Below are 23,052 nucleotides of genomic sequence, written 5' to 3' on the forward strand. Positions count from 1 at the left end.
AGAGTAATTTGATAAAAAAATCAAGCTGCAATTTGCGAGTATGTAAATTAAATTAAATTTTATATTGGAAAAAGTATGTTAAGACTAGCGACTTTATGTCGTAAAATACTTCTTGAACCAGCTTATTAATATTCCTTTTATGGAAATTACAACTTGCCGAATTTTAGTCGTTTTTTATGATTGAGGAAAATGACTCTTTAATTTATAAATTGTTAGTACACTATTAATATGTATCATGTGCAATATTTAATATTCATACATATAAATTGAGGTGAGGTGTTCGAAGAAATCAACACTGAATTATAATAACACTGTGTTTATTCGTATCGTTCATAAAATCTCACTATCGATAATAAGTTTGTCAAACAGGTACGACTTAACGAGCTAGGATTACACTTAACGCTACGAAAAGAGGGTCCGATCGTATTAGCGATGATTGGGTAAGGAGGAGGGGGAAGAAAGAAAGGCGTGTGGCAATTCACTTAATTATGAACAAAATAATTAAAAACACCAATATAGCGGTCAACACTCCAATGGCTACCCATTGTCTTCGATCTAAAACAAACGGAAAGTAACATCACATGCGTCTCACTTATGAACGAGAGATTCGAAATTGGGATTAAAGTTACGATATTAGGCTCTTTCGTAAACGCTCGTCGTGTGCAACAATAATCGTTAATACTCGTCTACTTTAACTCTGCCCTTCGACCTCTAGCAAAGTGGCAAGTCTAATTGATTTATTTGACATTCTCTTCTATATTTGTCATTTGGGGAACTTGGCAAAAACATTGCGGAAACAGCAACACGTTGAACTTATATAAAAAAATGTATGATACAGAATATTAATTATAATCTTAATACAATTACAATTATAATGCGTACAATAAGAAATATAGCGAGGAGTAGGAGTATTTATAATCGTTTACAGTTGACAATATAAATCGGTTCTCAGCTTTTATTTGTCAATACTCTCTTTTCTTCCTTCCTTTTTTCACAATTGGTCGTCGAGACGAAAGAGAGATAACAATAAACTACGTTTTCGAGTTCGGTTACATGTAGTCAGTGCAATCTATACGCTTCTCTCTCTCTATTCGCACAGACATATTCTCTCGACTTTTTTGTGCACGAATTGTCGTTCTCTTCAATGAGGAAAAATATATAATTGTTATTTTCAATATTCTCTTTTTATTAAACTATCATATGTGTCTCCCTTCATTTAGTAAGTTTTCCATACATATCCTGAAGCTTTTTCAACGTTACCGCGTGTCTTTAAAATCTTACAGTATAATTTCAGTTATTCTAATTCTAGTTAAAATAATGCATTTCGTTAAATTGTTTAACTTAAGTTAACGTAAACTACTCAACATCAATGATATACTTGTTGTCAATCTTTTGTAAAGTTAGAAGATTAACGCGTGCAACTTCGCGGGTCAATTCGCAAATGACTGTGAAACTCTTGACCCATGTATTCACAAAAATTCAAAATCCCATTTTAAAGTTTTCGCCCGCGACTTATTTCTCCGTCGCGTACGTACGCGCGACTCTGTAGCCGTGCCACAGAATAAAAATATATATATATATATGTATATATATATCTTCGCGAGAATTCAAACTCTAATCTGATAGCGTTCCCAATTGAGGTGCCATTCAATCGCTCTGAGAACGATCGATAATTCTGTAAATTCGTTCTCAGGGTGATCAAATTTTGCTTTAGTCAAAAACGCTACTAATCTCCGATTCGTTTCAGTCACATACGTATATATGCGACTGAAGAATACACCACAGATAAAAATCCCAATCAAAATTGAAATCTAAACCTTCGTTCGCCGGTGGACATATTTTTCAGTCACATATTGCGTATGTTTAATACGTTCAATTCTTCTTGTCGGTCAAATTGTTGACTAACTTTAATATAAGAGTACTCCCTTTGAGATCTAACTGGTCCGCCCTGCTTTCGACACTAAATAACGCGACAAAATTCGCACTCCTCAAACGAAGATATTTCGATATCTTTGTTAATTAATTACACGTAACAAACTATTATCATCTTACGAAGCAGCGATAGGGACTAATATAATTAGGTCTTAGATGTAATATATCAATTTACTATGCGATTTCTACGAGCCGCAAAATATTACCCATCCGCGTCTAATTAAACATCTGAAATGTATTTATTTAACATTCCGAATTTTGTGCTTTTGATGTCACGGAAATTTGAAAAGAATGCAAACATCAGAATAAAATAAAAAGCGTGCTCGAGATACACAAGAGGAAGATGGATCTTATGATCCCCTTCCATGACTGTTTAATTAAACAATTATAGGAACGCACAATCAATTAATCGCTAGAACACAGAAAACAGTTGGTTATCGTGGTGGATAAAGAGGAAAATGAGGAAGGTTTGTCAGCGGTCAGGTCGGAAACGCTGGACGACGCGGTGGTAGGGGCGGGAATATAATTGTTATAGTTACCATTACTCATGTGAAGCACCTTCGCCATCTTCTTCATCGTCGCATCCAGTTTGGAATCTGTAGCCTCTAGCTCGTTTCCGAATTCATCTAGCATTCTGCAAGAAGCAGATATCACAAATATATCCAGAATATTTCAAATCCGTGTCTTTTACTGTCAAGCATCAAAACTGCATTTTGTATTTTGATAGTTGATGCGATCCAAAATTACAACATTTTGAAATTTAACTAATCTAAGAAAGAATATATAACAATTGTTTTTAACATTAAGGAAATATACCTGAGACATACGTAAAACTGAAATAAAATTTCGTAAGAAGTGACAAGAGAGGATTTATTTACACAGCTTGCTCATCCAGTTCAGTATTGATTTGCCTGGATACTGTTTTCAAGGTACCGACAGTCTCGCCAATCATATCCAGCTGCTCGTCTTGTTGTCTTATCATGGTATTCTGCTGCTGCATTGTGTCACTGAGAAACTGCCTATTAGGACTGTCGATTTCATTCTCCAGCTTGCTGTACTTTGTAGTACCATGATTTGTGGGCATTCGTGCCGGACTATTATCCAAAAGCGGCTGAAGATAGAATATATAAAATATTTACTTGTACAATTATCCCATATAGATATCCACATATAATTATGTCCAATAAATTTTCTATTAACAATATCTACTAACAATATCTACAATAATAGAACAGAAATGTCAAATCACAAACGTTAGTGGAGAATATAATTTTAAAATTCCACTAGTTGACATATTCTGCTTTGTTCACAGTGAAAAGTACAAATAGCGTGCCTACCATTGTTAATAGCGTGTGAATTTATTGTTTATTTTTACAATACATCAACTATTAAAGTAATGTTATCCACTGACAAGACCGACATGACGAACACCCCTTTTGAGGTTACGCGACAAACGCATCCCAGTACATCGTCAATAATGAGATTCCTGATACGAGGTTAACAACACTACCGACAGATGCCGTTGTTATTTTCGTTCATAGCGCGCACATACACCCTTTAAATTTAAATCCTTAAGCCGAACTCCAATAAAATTACGTAGTCAATTATGGAAAATTTTATAATTCGAGATTATATTTTTACTGATTAATTTAATTTAATTGTAAAACCGATCTTCTTTTAACTTTGTATATCTTATTTCTCTTATTTTTTTAAACGCATAGTTCTTGTTAAATTATTAGACACATATATAGTTTCAAGTTATGATGCAAATATAATGTAAATAGTAATAATTGTTAACGGAATTTATAATAATTAAATTTCCGCGTTATTTTACGGTCACAGAGCGAGTTTAGGTATACAAAATGTTAAAAAAAGCGTTCAAGACTTAGCAGGGTAGTTGGTAATTATTGTACTGACTAAAAAGAACTCAGGAAATATCAATCCTTTCAGTCACAAATGTTTCTCGATTTTGGCAACGCAAGTTATTTACATGCTTCCATTGATCACGCACGGTGAATAAACAAACGAATATTAATAAACAAGAGATTGATTTTTCAATTTATGTTTACTAAGCATTTCTAGTAAAAATAGATCGGGAGTATCAATCTTTTATTTGTATACTTCTATTGATCATGTATGGTGAATGAACAAACGTATTAAAAAATAAAAGGTTGATTTCGATCTATGTTTATTCTTATACAGTACAAAAGTTGCAGCAATGTTGCTGCAACTTTTGTGTTGTAAGGCTCACTTTTTACACTTTTTATTCGCAATCAGTATAACGAATACGGTCTACTTTGTAAGTCTGGAACTCTTTCTTCTAAACACTCGGTATACATGTAGCAAGTTATATAGGTATATAGTAGTGACATAATGGGTTATAATTAAAATAATTGCGATATGCACAAACCTGTCTTGCTGTGCTGTCGCGGTCCCGGCCTCTGCTTAGGTTTAGCTTATCCTTCATGATCTGCGAAATATTTACAAACGGACAGAGCATTAATTTCACATAACTATTAGATTCAACGATGCGACGTTAGTTGTTAATTACTTTGACTTCCTCACGCGCCTGCTCGATGAAGCTCCGTTGAACCGTCAACTCTTTGTTGTCGATCTTAAATTTCGTCGGGTTCTTCTCAACGATACGTGCGTACGCATTAAGGATACAACACAGAAAATTACGTTCGAATCGCGTAAAAAAAGAAAAGGATATTCGTGATGTAATTTGCAAGATTTGCATATAGAAGAGATCTGTTTAAAATCTATCAGTTACCAAGTGCGATTTGATCCGGAAAAACAAGCAATTATTCATCTGAGATTCGCGAGATATTCTCGACACTAAACGCTTCCTCGTATACATCAGGTGTCTTGTGACGTTCTCGACTTATATTTCAATCTTTTTAATTTAACATTCATTGCTTTGTACTTAAAAAAAAATTATCTTCTACTGAAGAATATTATAAAAGTTATACTCTATGTAGGAAAAGCAAACTGAATTTGTTTCAATTTAATATTTGTTTTAACTTACTATTTTTGAGCAAAGTACTAATTAGAATCCATTTTTAATAAGTTTGATGCTTATGAACTTGTGATAGACTAGAAAATATATAAGATGTCTGACGATATATATAAATCTTTTGTACGTTTAAATTAAGGTTAAAACTGAAAAAAAATTCTCTACACTCCATTTCGCGAACAACCATCGTAAGATTTCCGTTGTTAATTAAAGGAAATTGAGCAATCACGCACGATATGTTAGATGATAACGATTTTTATCTATGAGCTATGATAACGGCGTCGTCGATTAGACGAAATCGAACAAAAACATCTTATACGATTTTGCAAATAACCACGTAGATTAGTAGTTTTACTAATTAAAGAAGATTGGCGGATGATCACGCGTGGTGATGCGACAATGTTCTTTGATTAATAATTAAAAATCCACGTGGTTATTCGTAAAATAGCTTTTCCATTCGATTCGATTTACAAGCGTAGGATGGCAGGAATCGCAATCGCAACTCATCTGCTGTACCCGAAATTTTACTTGGTTGATCGCAAAATGGAGGGGAGGGCGGCGGAGAAATTTTTTGTTTATCTTGATCGAATATATATGAATATACACGAAATATTTACGAGATATCCTACATAAACTTAAATATTTGAAACAAATAACATTTAACAGAGTGCAATATTTTTACATAATTTTTGTTCCAAGAATATTACGTGGTTGTTGGCAAAAAAATGCTAAAGGAATTTTTCGCTCATTTTGAATCTATGTATACGTACGCGAGAAATGTTATTGTTGGACATTCTATATATAAACTTAAATACTTGAAACAAGCAACATTAATCCGAATGCGGTTTTATTTTTACGTGATTTCTGTTCGCAAAATTTCATGTGGTTCTTCGCAAAAAGGAATGCTAAAGAAATCTTTTGCTCAACCTTTGATTCAACCTATACGTACATACACGAGTGACTTAGATGTATCGTTTAACACCCTATATAAATTGAAAACTTAAAATAAGTAACCAGTTAACACGGTAACATGTAACATATCTGTTAATCGTAATTCCCTTCTCAACAATGTAACTGTTACATAACGCGTGCATTATACAAGGTATATAAAAAGTACTGGAACGGCGAAATATATTTCGGCGAAACTAAGCATTTTAGAAAAAAATGTTTCAGACAAAAGTTATATGATTTCGAAGGGGGTAAAACAACTATATCATTTTGTTTACAGACAGCGCCATTTTCGAGATATTCACTGATCATTACTTTTCTTAAACGGGAACCTTAATTTTTTATTATATCATCTTTTTCTATCAATTAATTTTAACAACTTTTGTCTGAAACATTTTTTTATTTGCCTAATATTTTTTCGGATATTTAAGGAAAACTTAATAACTTTTTCAGTATTTAACTTATGATATCTCATTAATTATTTATCAGAAGAAAAAGCGATACGAGACTTTTTTACTCTATTTGGTCTGAAGAATATATTGTTACAATAGTGCTTTGACTTTTGTTAACTTATCGACCTTTGGAAATTTCAAAATCATCAAATTAAAAAAAGTCAGGGCGCTATTGTAACAATATATTCTTGAAACCAAATAAAGTAAAAAAGTCTAATACTATTTTTTCTTCCGACAAATGGTTATGGCAAGATATCGTCTTGAAAAACTTACCACAAGTTTTCTTCAAATATTACAAAAATATTAGGCAAATAAAAAAATGTTTCAGACAAAAGTTATCCAAAATTGGAAGAAAAAGATGATATAATAAAAAAATTGGTGTTTCCATTTAAGAAAGATTTCCATTTAATGATCAGCGAATATCTCGAAAATGACGCCACCTATAAACAAAATGATATATTGTTTTATGTCTCTCTTGAAACCATACAACTTTCGCCTGAAACATTTTTATTCTAAAATGCTTAGTTTTTGAGATATTTCGCTGTTCCGGTTTTTATACACTCTGTATGACAGTTACATTGTTGACAATAAGGAATTAATGACAATAAGGATAATAAGGAAGAGTTATAACTAACAGATATGTTACATGTTACATTGATGAAAGTGAAATTACAACTAACAGGTATGTTACATGATGCATTCCGATATAACACAAAAGTTGCAGCAACATTGTAATATTGCAGCAACGTTGCAGCAATATTTCTGCAACTTTTGCGCTGTATGGGTTGTGCTTGCTGAGACTTATCAGGATGCAATATTTTTCTGTGTGTAAAGGAAAATCACAGGGATCTATTCTTTTTCAAAGAACTAGTTTTCGAAGACTTTTGAGCGCGCACTTAGTGCGGTGAGTTAGAATGAGAGAAAATATATCTGTTTCACTCCGACTTACTGTGTCAGTTCAGAAGTCCTTGGAAAAAGAACAGATTTACGATTGTGTATACGTCGCGTGAAATGAAGCGCACGCGTGAGAAGCGATGGAGCAAAGGATATAGATAGTGTCCTCCAGGTCGTCGAGATCCCACTCGATGGAGCGCAGCGCTTTCCGCAGCTCCGTAGTGGTCCAGTCGAGCTCGTCTCGCGAGATCGGCGCAGCGGCGGCGGCTGCCGCGGAAATTCCGCCGCTCACCGGTGTGTTCGGCGACGCGATCGCGACATCTTGCAACTCGTTCCAACGTCCGTACAAGCCGCGGTTCTTATTCAGCGCCTTGCACACCTCGCTGGAAAGCAACAATCCGCGCGTTCGCAATCGATTAAGCCGCCATTGCTGCGCAAGCGCGCGTGCGCAGGCGCATGCGCCCGCGTGCGCTCAGGATCTAGCGCGCCAATCGCGATAAGCGCAGGGCGAGATCGCGATCGAGTTCGAGTTCAAATTTAAATCCTCGTCCGGCGCACGCTCTTCGATCGTCGCTCTGCGGCCGCTGAAGGCTAAGTTCGTCTCGCACGCTTTCTCGCGCTTCCGATGAAGCGTTATTCTATTTTCCCGTAAAGAGCGGTAAAGATAGAATGGCGCTTTCGGCACGAAAGCGCGCAGGACGAACTTGGCCGCAGACTGGCATTCGAACGTTCAAACGCGATCTCTCTCTCTCGTGGCATACTTTGCTCGCGATTCGGCAGATCTATCGATTTGCACTTCTTGCACTCTTTCCGACCTCCTTATCTTCTCTCATTTATTCGCAGTTATTTGCTATTACTTTCTCGCCGCATAAATGAGTGATACAGTGCAATCGGAAAGATACGACATATTTCCTGTTTCGTTGTGAAATAAAAATAACAAGTATATAAAGAGAAGGCAGAAGCATGTTTTTGCGACACTCGCCTTCGTATCGTAGTAACGATACGAAGGCGAGTGTATAATTCTCGCGTAATTATTCTCGAGTATCCAGGCGGCGCAGAAAATCATGATGACGTCAAAGTGATGAGGAAAATTCATTTTTCCTCACAATCTGGTCATCTTCTCGTCGTTTTGATGTGTCTTCATAATTTTATGTTCCACCTGCGTACTCACACAAGTTGCAGCAATATTGCTGCAACATTGCAACATTGTTTCAACGTTGCAGCAACGTTTTTTAGCTTGGTGTACCGTATAGGTATAGGTATTCGCGAGAAGACAAATCGTTTCGCTTTGAAATCAAAATAAGAAATATGTCGTGAGTGGAGAAGCGTGTTCTCACGAGACTTGCTTTCTCACGCCATTTTTCTCGTAATTTGCGACATGACAAATTCACAAGCGGCACTCCGAAGTGCCAAAAACGCGGTTTTGAGATACCCGAGAGACGTCCCACATAAAAAGTTGCAGCAATGTTACTGCAACTTTTGTGCTGTATAGGCCGGGACCGGAGAAGATATCCTTCAAAGGCCTCTAAGCCGTCTCCGAGACATCTGCGCGGGTCGAAACAATTGCGATTGTCCGTCGATGTGCGGGCCAAATTCGCGGCGATTGCGACGATCTCCGGCACGTCAATCGTGAGTCGCTCATGTTGTTGCACCGAGCTGCTCACCTCGGATACGTCAGATCGTGCAACACACGTCCGTCACGTAGAACCGCGCTTCGTCATGCAGGAAGGAGCGCGAGCTTGTCGAAATAATATGCCGCGGCGAGATAATCGACACATTGCGATATATTTTTTTTTCCACGACGCGATAACGCGTGAATCAAACCGCATATCAATTGTGACACCGTGTCTAATCTCCGCGATATCGCATCGCGGATAAGAGCCGACGGCTCTTATCGGCCGTCCGTTTCCTATCAGCATGTTTATACTTGTTTGCTCGTTCGCGCGCGCGCACTCGCCAGCCCGAAAAAATCTCCATGACAATACCGCGCGAATCCCCATGCATTCGCACACCATGCACACGCATCGCCCATGCACCCACACATACACATACATCCGCATACACATACACACACACACATACACATAGAGCACGGAATCGTCGCTTCTCTCGAGCCCGAGCGAGATATATCGATCGCTCCTGAAATCGCCTCGCACGACTGCACTTACTCCTTGACGACAAAGAACGGATTTTCCAGCGTCATTCCTCGCGTGGTGTCCTCCGGGAGGATTCAAAAGCTAGGCGGCCTGTCTCGCCGCAGCGGCGGCCGCGCGGCAGCCACCGTCGAAGAGCGATCGCGCCTCGGTCGCTCGCTCATCGGTGAGGAATATTCCGAGCGGCAGCGGCGAGGGTACGCGTTCCGGACGGGGACGACGGCGAGCGTCGCGCGCACCTGTGTCTCTCCTCCGTAACGAGGCTCTACCCGGCGAGAGAGAGAGCGCGCGGACGTGTTGTCGTCGTCGCGAGATGCGGATGCGGATTCCGCTCGGCTCCGCACACAGGACGTCTCGTCCGGTCTCGTCTGGTCGTGCCTCGCCTCGCGGTGTCGTCCGTTGACGTCTGTTCACGTCTCTGCTCCGGCTGCCACCGCGAGTGACTATTTATTCGATTTTCACGGTCGTGCGCGCCCCGGCGCGGTGCGACGCGACGCCGCGCGACGACGCTCGCGTCGGCTGCCGTGATATTATTGATTCACTTCACCGGCGACAATCCGTCGCCGTGGAGGCGCGAGCGGCTACGTAGATCGGCGGGTGACTCGCTTCTCTTGCGTTTGATTAGTTGCGAGCCGGGGCCTGCAGGAGTCGGCACTGTGTCTCGCGAGTGTATCGAGAGAGAGAGAGAGAGAGAGAGAGAGAGAGAGAGAGAGAGAGAGGCGGGAGTATCAATACGGCGGTAACGTCGGCGGCGATAGATGAAAGCGTGTGATGTGAGCCGTAGCGCGTCGCGCGTTGCCCCAGCGTAAGTCGCCGAGTACGTCGAGAGAGGAGAAGAGAGAGAGAGAGAGAGAGAGAAAGAGAGAGAGAGAGAGAGAGAGATAATGTCATCGTGCGAGAAAATTCAGCGAGATCTTGCACGTCTGTAACAACAGCAGGACAGCGTCGCAGCTCCGACAGCTGCAGCAGCTTGGACGCGTCGCTCGACGTCGCAGATATGGAAGCAGACTATCAGCCGACGATGAGCCCGTCGCGGACGTTGATAGGTGAGAGAGAGAGAGAGAGAGAGAGAGAGAGAGAGAGAGAGAGAAAAAGAGAGAGAAAGAAAGAGAGACGGTTCTGACGTGCTGCTGTAGGTCGCGGTTGTTGACAATACGCTAATGCCTACCTTCTGTCTACGTATCGATGTCCCGTCGCGTGTGTGTCTGGCAGCTGAAGGCCGCTAAATCGCCTTGCGTTTGTCAAATAAGACCAAATAATTTGCCAAATAATTTGATCGCGCGATTTCGGGCGTGCTGATGGCCGATATATCAACTGCGATTGTCCACTCCGGCTCCTTTGTATAAAATACATACGGAACGTGCACGAGTGCACCTGTGAGTATAACGTCGACCGTGTGGTTCTGATTTTCGATTTTCATCCAACAGGTATGACCAACGACTGCGAAGACCCGTACCCTAGTTTGTCGGACTATCACGATTATGAGCCAAATCTGGAGTTTGATGACACGGAGTTGCAAACCACTTCCAACAATGGTAACATATTCGGAGGTACTTGCTTGATTTGTAGTTCATGTCATGTGTCTCACATGTGACCTTCTTGTTGCAGCTGTGCAACTTCTGGAAGAGAAATTAGATTTGGCATGTAGCGGCGCAGGCACAGGAATAGATTATTTGGAAAGTCCAGTGAGCGACGGCACGATCGAAGAGAACTTTGAGGAAGCTTTGGTAGATGCTCCAGTTATTGAATCTGGTGTGTGACCTTTTACCTTCTGTTAGTAGCCACTAAATGTCATGGCATTCGGGGCATAGCAGGTGAATTATGTAGAACGTTGTATAGTTTGTTAAATTGCATGGTGTAAGGGTGAAAGAAGAAAAGGAATGTAACGATCGTTGATTGCTTCTTAAATAGGTTTGCAGTAACTTTATGTACAATTCAATCTCCTGCAGCAGGATGGTGATCATAATTGTCATCTATTTTGTTCATTTATTGTATATTTATTTCTTTCTCACCACTATATATGCAGTTGCTTCAAGGGATTGAATCATTTTTGCTAATTGTATTTTTGATTGAAATGTGTTTGTTAAGTATGCCTGAGAGCCTCATCGATGTGGAAAGTTTATCACAACAAATATTTCTGTTGATGAGTAGCAGAAGACCTCGCCGCTTTAGATGGTGAACTCGCAGATGAGGAAGACTATCTCGATATATCTAGGCATGGGATTGTGGAGGTGGTTGGCGATGACAGTGCTGGTCGCAAAATAATAGTGGTGTCAGCCTGTAAATTGCCTCCTGTTGGAAAAGAGACCTTCAATCATGCTAAGCTCCTTAGGTCAGTTATATATTACAGGATGACATGCGATAACAATGATTTGTCATTTTTGTCAATGTCAGTTGTTAATGCATAATTATTTTACAATATTATAACTAGCCAAATGTCTTTCTATAAGAGTTATCAAGTCTGTGTTTACTTTATTAACTACGTTGTATCATTCTTTTCTAATTTTCTATTTTCTGTCTTCCACAGGTATCTCACACATACCTTAGACACATTCGTGGAGCAAGATTATAGTCTCGTTTACTTTCATTATGGCCTTACGTCCAAAAACAAGCCACCTCTGTCTTGGTTGTGGCAAGCATATAAAGCATTTGATAGAAAATATAAAAAGAATCTTAAAGCCCTATATCTAGTGCACCCAACTAATTTTATTAGGATCGTGTGGCAAATATTTAAACCGGCTATTAGGTATGCGATATTTTTTTTCCTAATTTAAACACTCTCTTGCTTTCTCATAAGTTCTAATAATCTTGTATAAATATATTGAATTTTTGTAGTGTAAAATTTGGACGGAAGATGATGTACGTTAATTATCTAGAGGATTTGGCGCAATATATTAATTTAGATCAACTTATCATACCTCCTCAGGTGATAGAGTATGTAGTTTTCGTTCTTATAAATACCGTTTTTCACTTAGAATAACACGATTCTACTTATCTACTTATGCTTACAGACACAACGAACAGTTACTGATAAAGAATAAGAAAAGTTTGTCGAGTCCGCCGCAAAGCACGGTGGCCACGCCAGTTGGTACGACTCAATTCGGTGCTAGCCTGCAGTTTATAAAGGAAAACAACAACGGTGATTCGATACCACCGATACTGAGACAGTGTGTAGAATTTCTCGACACTCCAGACGGTACGCCTGCCGATCATCGTATCGTGCGATTGATTTCCTTCGTTTCTCGTCAAACAAAACAATGATAACATCGAATCTCATTTCAGCTCTCGAAACTGAAGGAATATTTCGAAGATCGGCTAATCTAACGGTTATTAAAGAACTCCAGAATCGTTGTAATCAAGGTTTACCTATTGATTTTCAAGGAGATCCACATATTGCTGCGGTTCTCCTGAAAACTTTTCTTCGCGAATTAGACGAGCCTCTTATGACCTACGAATTATACGATGAAATCACACAATTCCAAAGTAAGCATTTTTCATCATACTTCCTCTCGGTTTGTCTGAGACGAACCGAGAGGAAGTATGCGATTATTACATAATTAGTACATAACAAAATTAATTAATACATAACGAGTAAATGAAAGTAATTAGTACATAACGAAAGATTTGAATTTTACAAATTATTGTTCTAGCATTGTCGAAGGATGAGCGTCCACGTAAAGTAAAGATATTAGTGTTGGAGAAACTTCCTGAAGATAATTATCAAGTCCTTAAATACATCGTACAATTTTTATCAAGGGTACGTAATTGTATCTTGTCGTTTGTCTGGCATAACTATTATAAAAAAGAGAAGATAAATTTCTTGGTTGTCTTCTTTATTGGTAGGTGATGGACCGATGTGACTTGAACAAGATGACTTCTAGTAATCTTGCAGTCGTATTTGGACCGAATCTAGTTAGGGCACCGCCAGCTCGTGGGATGTCTCTCTCTGCAATAGGGCCCATCAACCAATTCATAGATTTTTTATTCACTTATCAGGATAAGATATTCATTATTTAAAAATATGCCGTGTTGTAGAAACAACCGAGGGCCTAATCTTTAATTACCGATCACGATTATTATTACGAATATAATGTTCGCACTTTCGTTTACCGGAGTATTTTTATATCTGTCGATGAGGAAAGAGAGAGAGAGAGAGAGAGAGAGAGAGAGAGAGAGAGAAACAAAAGAAAAAATGCCCAATGTTTGTTTACACGATTTTGCACAAAATTTTTTAATACGACTAGATATAATTTTCGTGGGTGAGAGGCAGAGGGAAAGAATGTGTATCTAGAAGAAAATTATGACCAAATACCAAAGATATATGAAACGTCACACAGTGAATATAATATATATACATATATAGGTTATTTAGAATAGTGAGAGAGAGAGAGAGAGAGAGAGAGAGAGAGAGAGAGAGAGAGAGAGAGAGAGAGAGAGAGAGAGCGAGAGAGAGCGAGAGAGAATTTATTAATTTAATAAAATGTAGAAAGTAATGCGAAAATAGAAGAATATATCGAAAGATACTTCTGTTATCACAAAAGATCATGGATGATAATTTGTTCTAAAAATATTCACACACATTTTTATTTTTTTTAATATCATATTTAACATAATTTGTATTTAATACAACGAATTAGTTTAATTTTAATAAGTTATATCGATTAAGTTATTTTCTAATTTATAATATTTAAAAGTTTAATTATTTTAATTTTGTTTTTACTTTGTCGATTAAAACATTTAAAATAGGTTTATTACACTCATTGTTGTCAAGTCAATTAAAGCAACTTCGATCAATTTCTTTTTACATTGCATAGCAATGAATTATGAATGAGTTATTTCTACTTACAGTTATAGACTGTTTAATTGCACTATTCAGGTTCAGGTTACTATGTAACTCGTAAAATATCTCGTGTAATTTTATCGGATGTTTTGGTACATTATAAATTTAAAGTAAATTACAAATAAAAAAATTTTTTAATACTTAGCACCTTTGCATTGCAGGGTTTTATGTACATATTGAAAAAATTGATAATTTAATGATATAATTGTGATTTGACAAATGTAGTATACGTGATAAAATGTATTTGAACAAACTCGGGGAACGAGATAAATTAAAGAAAATGATTACTAATGCAGAATTTATATGTAATACACACACACACACACACACACACACACACACACACCACACACACACACACACACACACACACACACACACACACACACACACACACACACACACACCACACACACACACACACACACACACACACACACACACACACACACACACACACACACACACACACACACACACACATATATATAGAAAAAGAGAGATACATTAACTTAACTTTAAATACCATAAACTCTCCTGGTGATTTAGTCACCATATAAATTTGAGTATGTTCACGATATTCTTCTTTTTTCGACTGTGATCTTCAGAGAAGAATTCGTGTGATCACATTAGTTCTGTTTCAATATCATAATAAAATGTTAAATAATATAATGAACGAGAGGTAAAAATTTATTATATAATGAATGTCAGGGTACTGCATAGTTTAACGTTTTAGTTAATTTTATCTGTCATTTAGCATTTGTCATTAAGGATAAGAGACTTAGCAGTTTTCGCGGAGTTTGAACCGTATATCTATGTACATCCTTCTAAACGGTCCTGCCATTATGGGTAACTGGGGTAAAATATGGGGCTGACAGCCTAAATCTGCTCTCTATCATCGAAAAGACTAACCCAGACCTATATAGAACTGATGTGACATTCCTCTTTGTTGTCAATAGAAAAACGTATAATAAAACATGTTAATTTCTACATCTATGATCGGTACATTGATTGTACATTACATAGTCCTTCGTAAATCCCAAACACTTCAAACGCAGAACTTGTACAAGGTATACAAAAAAAAGGTAAATGAAATGTTCTTCTGTAACGTTATTACGATTTACCATTTTATGTTCGTATAACTTATAACAATAATTTAAACTTTACAACAATTATTTATCGCTAATTTATATAATTTCAGGCGAATAAAAGTATTGCGAAAAGTATTAACAAACAATATCTAATAACTTTCGGCAATTCACCCTCCATTATTCAAATTTATAGTAGAATGTTTTCCTATAACAATGCAATAAACATCAAACAGTAATTAAAGATCCTATAAAAAAAAAAGAAAATGTATCTTAATTATATCAGTCCTGAGACAATTTTCTGAACGAAATGTAGATTATATTTGTTAATAGTGCCTCTATTTTTTATGATACGATTGCAGTACACACGTTATTTAGCGGAAGATTTCGAACCAGCGAATAGATTTAAAAGTTCCGCCCAATGGCGCGCGCTACAATCTCGACGCACTATCTAACGGAAATTTCATCAATTACTCATTGGTTCAAGAAGCCTCTACTATATGGCGCGTAACTTAACTCAATCTAAAGATCATCTGATTAGAATTTGGCAGCTTCAGAGCCACTTCGGCCTACTTTTGTAGTTAAACATATTAAATTCTAGGTTCTTATATAATTCCGAGTATATATATGTTCAATAATAATCCGTAATATATCCTGTCATTTTTCCTTTAAAATTAGGTGTTGCCAAACTCTAACTAGAAAGTCTCCAGCTCGATTATCCAATGTTGTACACCAAGCATCAATATGTACATCACTCTAGATTATCGTTTTGGATAAAAGCCGAAAGTTTCTTTAGTTTTTCCTCAAAGATTTCGCGTTGACGTGTTGTCTAGTTTTTGTTTAGTGATTAGCTAATGTTTAGCTAATTAACTTGTGACAATTTCTTTTCAAATAGCAAGATTACATATCTGTATAATTCAATATACGTATACACACGTGCATTCATATGTGGATAATACACCCACACATACACACGTAAAAGTAAGGCATTTGTAAGTATGACACTGAGAAATCTAAAGTACCTTTTTAGATGATAATAAAAGTTGTCACACTCTAAAATGCGTGTATATATATATATATATATATTTATATATACATATATATATATGGATCTGATGGATTATCATAATTAGACCTTGTTTAAACTTGAATATAACTCAAAATGGAAGGTCTACGAAAAACCACCACTGCTGCTGCCATCGCCACTGCCTTTCCCAGTACTACCACTGCCACCAGCACCACTACTTCCACCACCAGTGCAGCAGGAACTTCTAGTTGGTTGACTCTGTTCAATCTCATCCTCGACTACTACAACGTTACGACGTGTACTATTGGTCCTTGTAAGAGTAGACTTTTGTTCAGCCTCATCTGCATGTTGCATCATACGTCTTGTCAGGTCTAAGAACATTTCCTCAATGTTCTGATTTAACTTGGCTGATGTGTGAAAGTGCATGGCACCCACCTGTTTGGCATATCTGCAAATGGGTTTCATTGTATTTACCCATAGTTTCTATAAATCAGACAGAAAAGTCGCACTTACTCTTCTGCTTCCTCTATAGCGACATTCCTATCTTTTTCTAGATCCACCTTATTACCTGCTATTGCTAAGCATATTTCGCTACCTAACATCTTCTTGAGCTCCTTCACCCAATTTTTCACCTAATGACAAAATCTTATCGATACTGATCTTTCTTTCAACTATAATAGTAAACAAATTGCATCTAAAATATTAGACAATAATCAACACACTTGTAACATACCTTTTGAAACGTATCTTCATCTGTAATATCATAAACAAGAATGGCACCATTAGACATCCTATAATAAATTGGTCCTAATGCGTGAAACTTCTCCTGCCCTGCTGTATCCCATATTGCCAAGTTCACCCTCTTCCCATTAATATTTAACTTTTTATTCAGGAACGATGCCTGAAATGGAGCACAACCAGATATATAGTCCAAATGTCTAGTCTCTCTCTATACGTATTTTTATTTCTACAGCGCAGATTAGATTTTGAAATGGGAGAACAACCGAGATCCGAGTAGATACAACATGAATAGGATGTTGCAAATACAAGTTACCTGCACCGTACTGATATGTCTGTCGTTGAACTTGTCCTCGACGTATCGGAGTGCCACCGAGGTCTTGCCGACGCAGCCCTCGCCAAGTAAAACGACTTTAAAATTGTATCCATTGATGGTGCTGAGCACCGGGCTGGCCATAATCCTAAAGGTGTTGCGACTGACTTGTATACTTGTAAAAATTGTAAAACTAGGTGCGGGAAGCGATGTTAAGGTCGCTCGAGCGAGTCAGAGTGCTCATATGGCCCAATGTTGAGGGATACACTGATATTCCTTTTGACTGTAAATTGCTTGCAAGTAGTAATTATGTCATAATAATCCGGTATAATGTCCGTCCGTGATACGATACGATGCTGCGATGGCGACTATACTCTAATCTCCCTAATCTCCGTTCCGTCAAAACACCGAGATCGTCTGTACCGTTTCGTGGCATTACAGCATGGCTTGGAAATACCGATGCCGATTAATCGACTACTTAATAATCGTGTATTCAAATGCGATGCCGACAACGTGACGCCTAAAATACATTACATCCTCGTACTCGTGTCTTCACTACTACTCGATGCACTTACGAAGATTACGAAAATGTGCCGCCGACTGTAGTATCTGCGCCATCTAGCACAGAATCTCCGAATCACTTTGTGATGCAGCGCGAAAATTTCTTAAATTGATTGAAAAAATCGACCAGATTGCATCGCGAGTCATCCCGCGGAAATTTCTTAAACCATTCAGAATAAGTCGCTTCCCTTTTGAGGAGGAAAATTGTTCTTCAAATTAATACAAATAAAATGAATATGTAACTGAAATGAATACTTCTTTTCACAACATAACCATGTCGTTGGACGAGAATTACTGGACAGCTGCTGTCTGACATCTTTTTTATTTTTATGCAAAACCATCTTACAATTTTTAATATAAAGACGGATTGCCTGGTGTCGTTAGGTATTGTTCGTCCAACTGACGAAACTCGAAAGCACACTGATTCCGTTCGGGCAGAAGGTTGATCTCGTTGTAAAATACGGCTTGCAAGCACAAGATATTTTTAACCCTGGCGATGGCTTTCACTTTGGTGAATCGCGCCAGCGCCTTCGATAGCGCTTTTATACCGCTCAGGATTGCTTCCTTCCGCGCTTCGAAAGGATTCTCTGGTGCCGAGGCTAACAAGCACTTGCCGTACAATACAAACGCTTGACCTTGGTCGTAACAGCCACCGTGACCCAGTATCGTGGGTATGGCGTCTTCTACTATATTCAGGGATAACGTGGGTAAGCCCATCAGCAACTGCAAGACAGTTGCAAGGATGTTTATAATTGTTGATATCAAACGATGAGATATCAGACGAACTGGAGAGAAAAGAAGGTAAGTGGACTAACTTGTACGTTAGCAAGATGCATCTTAACGAGCGCTTTATAGTAGGACAGATAATTCTGCGTGGCCAACTCCAAAGCCGAACTCAGGCGCACTATGCAATTGGTGGCAGCTGTTCCATTTCCTAACAAGGAAGAAGCGCACGTTATCTGGCTGGAGAGAAGTATGGCGCGTATTTTATGCGGCGAAGTCACATCCGAATGCTCCTCAATAATGCTGATGTACTCCAGTCCCTTCGGATAATCACCTTTCGCCAAGCAAACTTCCGCTAATCTGAAAAAAATTGTTCGCGATGCTTTATCTTCTGACGCGTGTACAACACCTACAGCACAAGTATGAATTGGTTGCTACCTGAACGTGCATTCTAACTGATCTAAGCTGGAAATATTTCGGGCTGCTGCTTCTGCCTCGCTCCATTTTTCTTGTCTCATTAATTGCGTGAACAAATGCAGCTGTTCGCTCAGCATCCAGATCTAAAACATAAAAGAAAATCGTGGAAGCTCCTTTTTTTAATCATGCAATACTCGAAAACTATTCCACCTCGATATTTTTATTAAGAAATTTTAAATTTTATTAAGAAATTTTACTAAGAAATGTCAAAAACGTCATTTTTTTAAATTTCTTGTATAAAATTGCACACTTTGTTGCAGGGCTCGTTAGGAAATCTCTCCTTGGCATGGGCCAGTACGACGTCGCTGAGCGTATATTCACCAAATTCGATCAACATATTCGCAATAGTGACAATCGCCTGACACGTGGACGGCCCATTGAACATGTGTTGTTTCTTGTCGCCAGTGTTGTGAAGGAGCAACAGCTGAGCGCAAAGCGAGGCCATTTCTGTCTTGCCATAATATGCCCATAACGCAGACTTCTCTGCGAAAGTGATGGACATCAAGTCAGACATCGAGTGCTGACAATTTAACACGTCCGATTTAATTAGCGTCTGCAAAGAGAACGTCGTATATATGATATAAATATATTTCATTGGTTCACGATTCCGATTCATGCATCAGTATCGTACCTCGAAGACTTGAGGAGGATTTTTTGCTTCCAGGGCAGAGTTGTGCGCGTGTGAAATGAGACTCATACCTGTCGTATGCGTAATGCCGAGCATACTCGCTTTGCCTACTGAGCGTTCTATAAGAGGCCCTCTAAGTAATAAACGAACTCATGTATTAAACAAAAGTCAAAAGGATATATCTGTCTTACAAATAAAATATGTTTATGAGATTGTTCAAAATTCTCGTACTTGCTCTTACTTTTCTTCGCTGGTCAAGTAATACATCCAAGAATGTGCAAGCTGCAGACACACATTATCTCCGGCTTCTTGAGCTAGTGTAATTGCTTCTTTTAAAGCATATTGCGCCACTTCTCTTTAAAAGAAATAAAAAAAGAACCAGTTACTAAATAAATAAATTATAAATCTGATGAATAAAATCTCTTACTTGTGATTAAATTGGGCATGTAAAACAGCCAAGTTGAGTGCTGCGTATCTGAAAGTGCGAGATCTATCTTCAGGCGCGGATCGGTTTTCCAGAGGTGCCATCCTATCAAAACAGTGATAAAGACTATCCACTGCTCCGCAAAAGTCGTTCACGCGAATACAGTTTAAGTAACTCAAATAATGCTGGAAAAGAAAATAGTTTCGTTTAGCTTCATTGTACACATTTATATGCATAACAATATTGTCACTTACTGCATCTGCATAATAAGGACTGCACTTCAAAAGATCTTGAACAAGAGCTTGCAATTCTGCCGGTGGCACTGCTTTATGCTCGTCAGTTTGCAAGGCATGAGCTTGTTGTGCCACAAGTAACTCTGCCTGTCTTCCACCCCAGACTGTTTTTGCTCTAGATAAGATCAATGATAATATAAAATGGCCGAAACATTCTGTATAATGGTGAATCTATACAAAATTACACATTTATTTGTGCAAACTTACTTATTCGTTTCATAATCTTCTTGCTTGGAAATTATAGAGATATCAGAGTCTCTGGAATTACGAATTTTTCTCTCAACATATTTTTTTAGATCATTATAAAGTGCAACGACTTGATTAAAAGGCAATTTCTCAAAAAAAATACGTATTCTACGAATATATAGGCCAAGAACAGAGTTCCTACTCAATATTGATAAAGCAAGTGCATGTTCCTTGTTTTCTATTAATCGATAAAGACTATTAAATAGATCCAACAATCCATCAACTCCTTTACTACATAAAATATCCAATTCTACTTCCAACTGATTTGCAAATCGATGTAAAACATATTCTGGAGAATATAATAAGTTCAACAGGATATTTAGCTCCATGTCTGCTGACTGAAAATAATTATTATTAATATATATAATTAAAAATTCATATTTACTTTAGCACTATGTATTTATATTTGCAGCAAGATATTTAATCGGTGCAATTAATAATAAAGATAAGTAATTATTACCTGAATGAGTTTCAGTGAAGCTAAACAAAAGTCACGTCTTTCTACAATTGCTACAAAAGATTATTTGATCAGGTTAGATAATACAAATAAAATATAGCCAATGTTTCTTAAACAAAGTATTATACAATACATAAGTACTAGTAAAATATAATATAAAATATATAATGTGTGGGAGATAATGTGATAAAGTAACAGAGGTTACCTTTTGTTGTTTCATTGCAATACTCTCTAATTAAGATGGCAGTTGCTATTTTATATGGTGTTAGATTCTCCTTTTGAATCTTCTTCACATTGCCATCGACAGTTACAAATTCCTTGGACATTTTACTAAATATTTCATTCATTTCACGTTACTGTAAACGAACAAGACATTGTTTACGTGTTCCTTGCTCGGAAGCATCCTGGCAGCAGTGATGTCAGATCCCTGACAGTGATGACAAGTCGTGGGAAAAGTCGCGCACGCGCACTGAGCAAACGCTGTGGTAGCTTCACGGGCATATACAGGGTGTTTGAAAGCTTATCATACAGACGAAAGTTGGAGATAGATTGGGTGTAGCCGAGAAGAAAAGTCATGTACCATAATGTCAAATTGACAATAATTATCGAGTTATTAATTGAAACATGTGAGCCAATGAGCGCTTAGAGAGCGCTGGGCGGCCGCCTCTTGTCGCTTGCGCTCGCTCGCTCGCTCCTCGTCGCGCGCGCTCGCCTCTTGTCGCTTACAGTAAAGCCAACGGCACACGGTGCTTGTTTTCGTGATGGATTGCTTGCTGGATGAAAATACTGCGTTCTGATTGGTGCATTTCCATCCATCTTCGGAAAAGTACCAATCAGAACGCAGTATTTTCATCCAGCAAGCAATCCAGCACGAAAACCGTGTGCCACTGGCTTAAGGTTGCGGACGTAATAATAATAAGTGCCCGTTTTTTTGCAATTTTCGGAACGCATCTCAACTCGAGAGGAATGAGAGTCACTGCTCCGCCTGCGGAGCACGCCTGCGCAGTGACTCGCAACGAGAGGTGAGAAATGAAATATACGCGGTAGGACATATTATAATAATACAGACCCAGATGAAATGAATACTCCAGCATTAAATGGAAATGAGGGAACACAGAACAAAAATCTTCTGATGTAAGTCTTATACTCCGGGGGACATCCGAAAAAGGTAGAGATAAATAAACATATTTATGTTTTTAAAACAATATGAACTTAATTAAGAGAATTAAGCTGCATTACGATAGTCACGATTCTGTTATACATTTATATGTGATTTATTGTTTCAGCAACAGCCATCTTCTATAGCAGAAGCAATGATATTAGATACAGAAGCAGCTGTTATAGCCAATTTTAAATTTTTGGGACATATAGACATGGACATGGAAGAGGAAAAAGGAGATGGAGAGGATGAAATTTATGATGTAAATACGGATACCATTTTTTTTGGTCACGCAGGGGAAATCCTTATGGATACCTCCGCCCTTTTGGGGAGGGCGGGGGTTATGTCGGACTTCTACCGACTAAAACCCTTGCGGGGTGCCTACCGCTTGGACCGTGGTGGGGAGAGTCAGGGGAACTAGGCCTGCATTCCCTCTCCGACACCCTGGCACCAGGGCTCTCATGGAGCCCCACGCCCAAGTACTGCGCCCCTCCCAGATTGGGAGTCAAGGGCGCGGTGCCCCGGCCGGTTGTCCGGCCAGGTTGACTTTCCGGTGTTAATTAGGAGGGAGGGGACACCCGCCCTCCCTCCTCGTCCCCGCCTTCCCCGTCACTACTAGGTGGTTAGGGGAGAAGCAGGGGAGCGAGGACCGGTTGGGGCCGGGCCTCGCTCCCCTTCTCCTT

The 23,052-nt window shown here is 38.5% G+C and overlaps 4 protein-coding genes across 8 annotated transcripts; 1 reads left to right on the forward strand and 3 right to left on the reverse strand.

Annotated features, from left to right (window-relative positions):
* Positions 1-300: 300 nt before the first annotated feature.
* On the reverse strand, positions 301-9,844 carry LOC105184919 (syntaxin-6). Of its 2 annotated transcripts, XM_011144041.3 has the most exons (7): positions 9,411-9,841; positions 7,399-7,625; positions 4,484-4,578; positions 4,343-4,402; positions 2,811-3,043; positions 2,472-2,566; positions 301-555 (listed from the first exon to the last, which is right to left on the reverse strand). In XM_011144041.3, exons 1-7 carry the CDS (start codon positions 9,443-9,445, stop codon positions 479-481), a joined length of 822 nt encoding a protein of 273 aa, XP_011142343.1. In that variant the 5' UTR covers positions 9,446-9,841; the 3' UTR covers positions 301-478. The 2 variants fall into 2 exon arrangements, with proteins under 2 accessions (XP_011142343.1, XP_011142342.1); XM_011144040.3 differs by having other exon boundaries at positions 517-2,566; positions 9,411-9,844.
* Positions 9,845-10,041: 197 nt separating this feature from the next.
* On the forward strand, positions 10,042-13,675 carry RhoGAP68F (Rho GTPase activating protein at 68F). Of its 4 annotated transcripts, none has more exons than XM_011144036.3 (10): positions 10,042-10,441; positions 10,823-10,930; positions 11,004-11,147; positions 11,547-11,727; positions 11,923-12,141; positions 12,231-12,329; positions 12,407-12,591; positions 12,678-12,878; positions 13,046-13,152; positions 13,239-13,675. In XM_011144036.3, exons 1-10 carry the CDS (start codon positions 10,393-10,395, stop codon positions 13,410-13,412), a joined length of 1,467 nt encoding a protein of 488 aa, XP_011142338.1. In that variant the 5' UTR covers positions 10,042-10,392; the 3' UTR covers positions 13,413-13,675. The 4 variants fall into 4 exon arrangements, with proteins under 4 accessions (XP_011142338.1, XP_011142339.1, XP_011142341.1 ...); XM_011144037.3 differs by having other exon boundaries at positions 11,550-11,727; XM_011144039.3 differs by lacking the exon at positions 10,042-10,441 and adding an exon at positions 10,487-10,735.
* Positions 13,676-16,119: 2,444 nt separating this feature from the next.
* Rab21 (RAS oncogene family member Rab21) lies at positions 16,120-18,035 on the reverse strand. The gene is made up of 4 exons (XM_011144035.3): positions 17,405-18,035; positions 17,084-17,251; positions 16,864-16,982; positions 16,120-16,798 (listed from the first exon to the last, which is right to left on the reverse strand). The coding sequence occupies exons 1-4, from the start codon at positions 17,543-17,545 to the stop codon at positions 16,495-16,497; spliced, it is 732 nt and encodes a 243-aa protein (XP_011142337.1). The 5' UTR covers positions 17,546-18,035; the 3' UTR covers positions 16,120-16,494.
* A 237-nt stretch (positions 18,036-18,272) lies between these two features.
* On the reverse strand, positions 18,273-21,701 carry ida (anaphase promoting complex subunit 5 ida). The gene is made up of 11 exons (XM_011144032.3): positions 21,416-21,701; positions 21,214-21,263; positions 20,715-21,091; positions 20,469-20,622; positions 20,218-20,399; positions 20,032-20,145; positions 19,794-19,923; positions 19,413-19,715; positions 19,124-19,245; positions 18,778-19,045; positions 18,273-18,685 (listed from the first exon to the last, which is right to left on the reverse strand). The coding sequence occupies exons 1-11, from the start codon at positions 21,555-21,557 to the stop codon at positions 18,314-18,316; spliced, it is 2,214 nt and encodes a 737-aa protein (XP_011142334.1). The 5' UTR covers positions 21,558-21,701; the 3' UTR covers positions 18,273-18,313.
* Between the last annotated feature and the right edge of the window lie 1,351 nt (positions 21,702-23,052).

Source organism: Harpegnathos saltator, unplaced genomic scaffold (assembly GCF_003227715.2).
Source record: "Harpegnathos saltator strain DR-91 unplaced genomic scaffold, Hsal_v8.6 scaffold436, whole genome shotgun sequence".
NCBI classification, from domain to species: domain Eukaryota; kingdom Metazoa; phylum Arthropoda; class Insecta; order Hymenoptera; family Formicidae; genus Harpegnathos; species Harpegnathos saltator.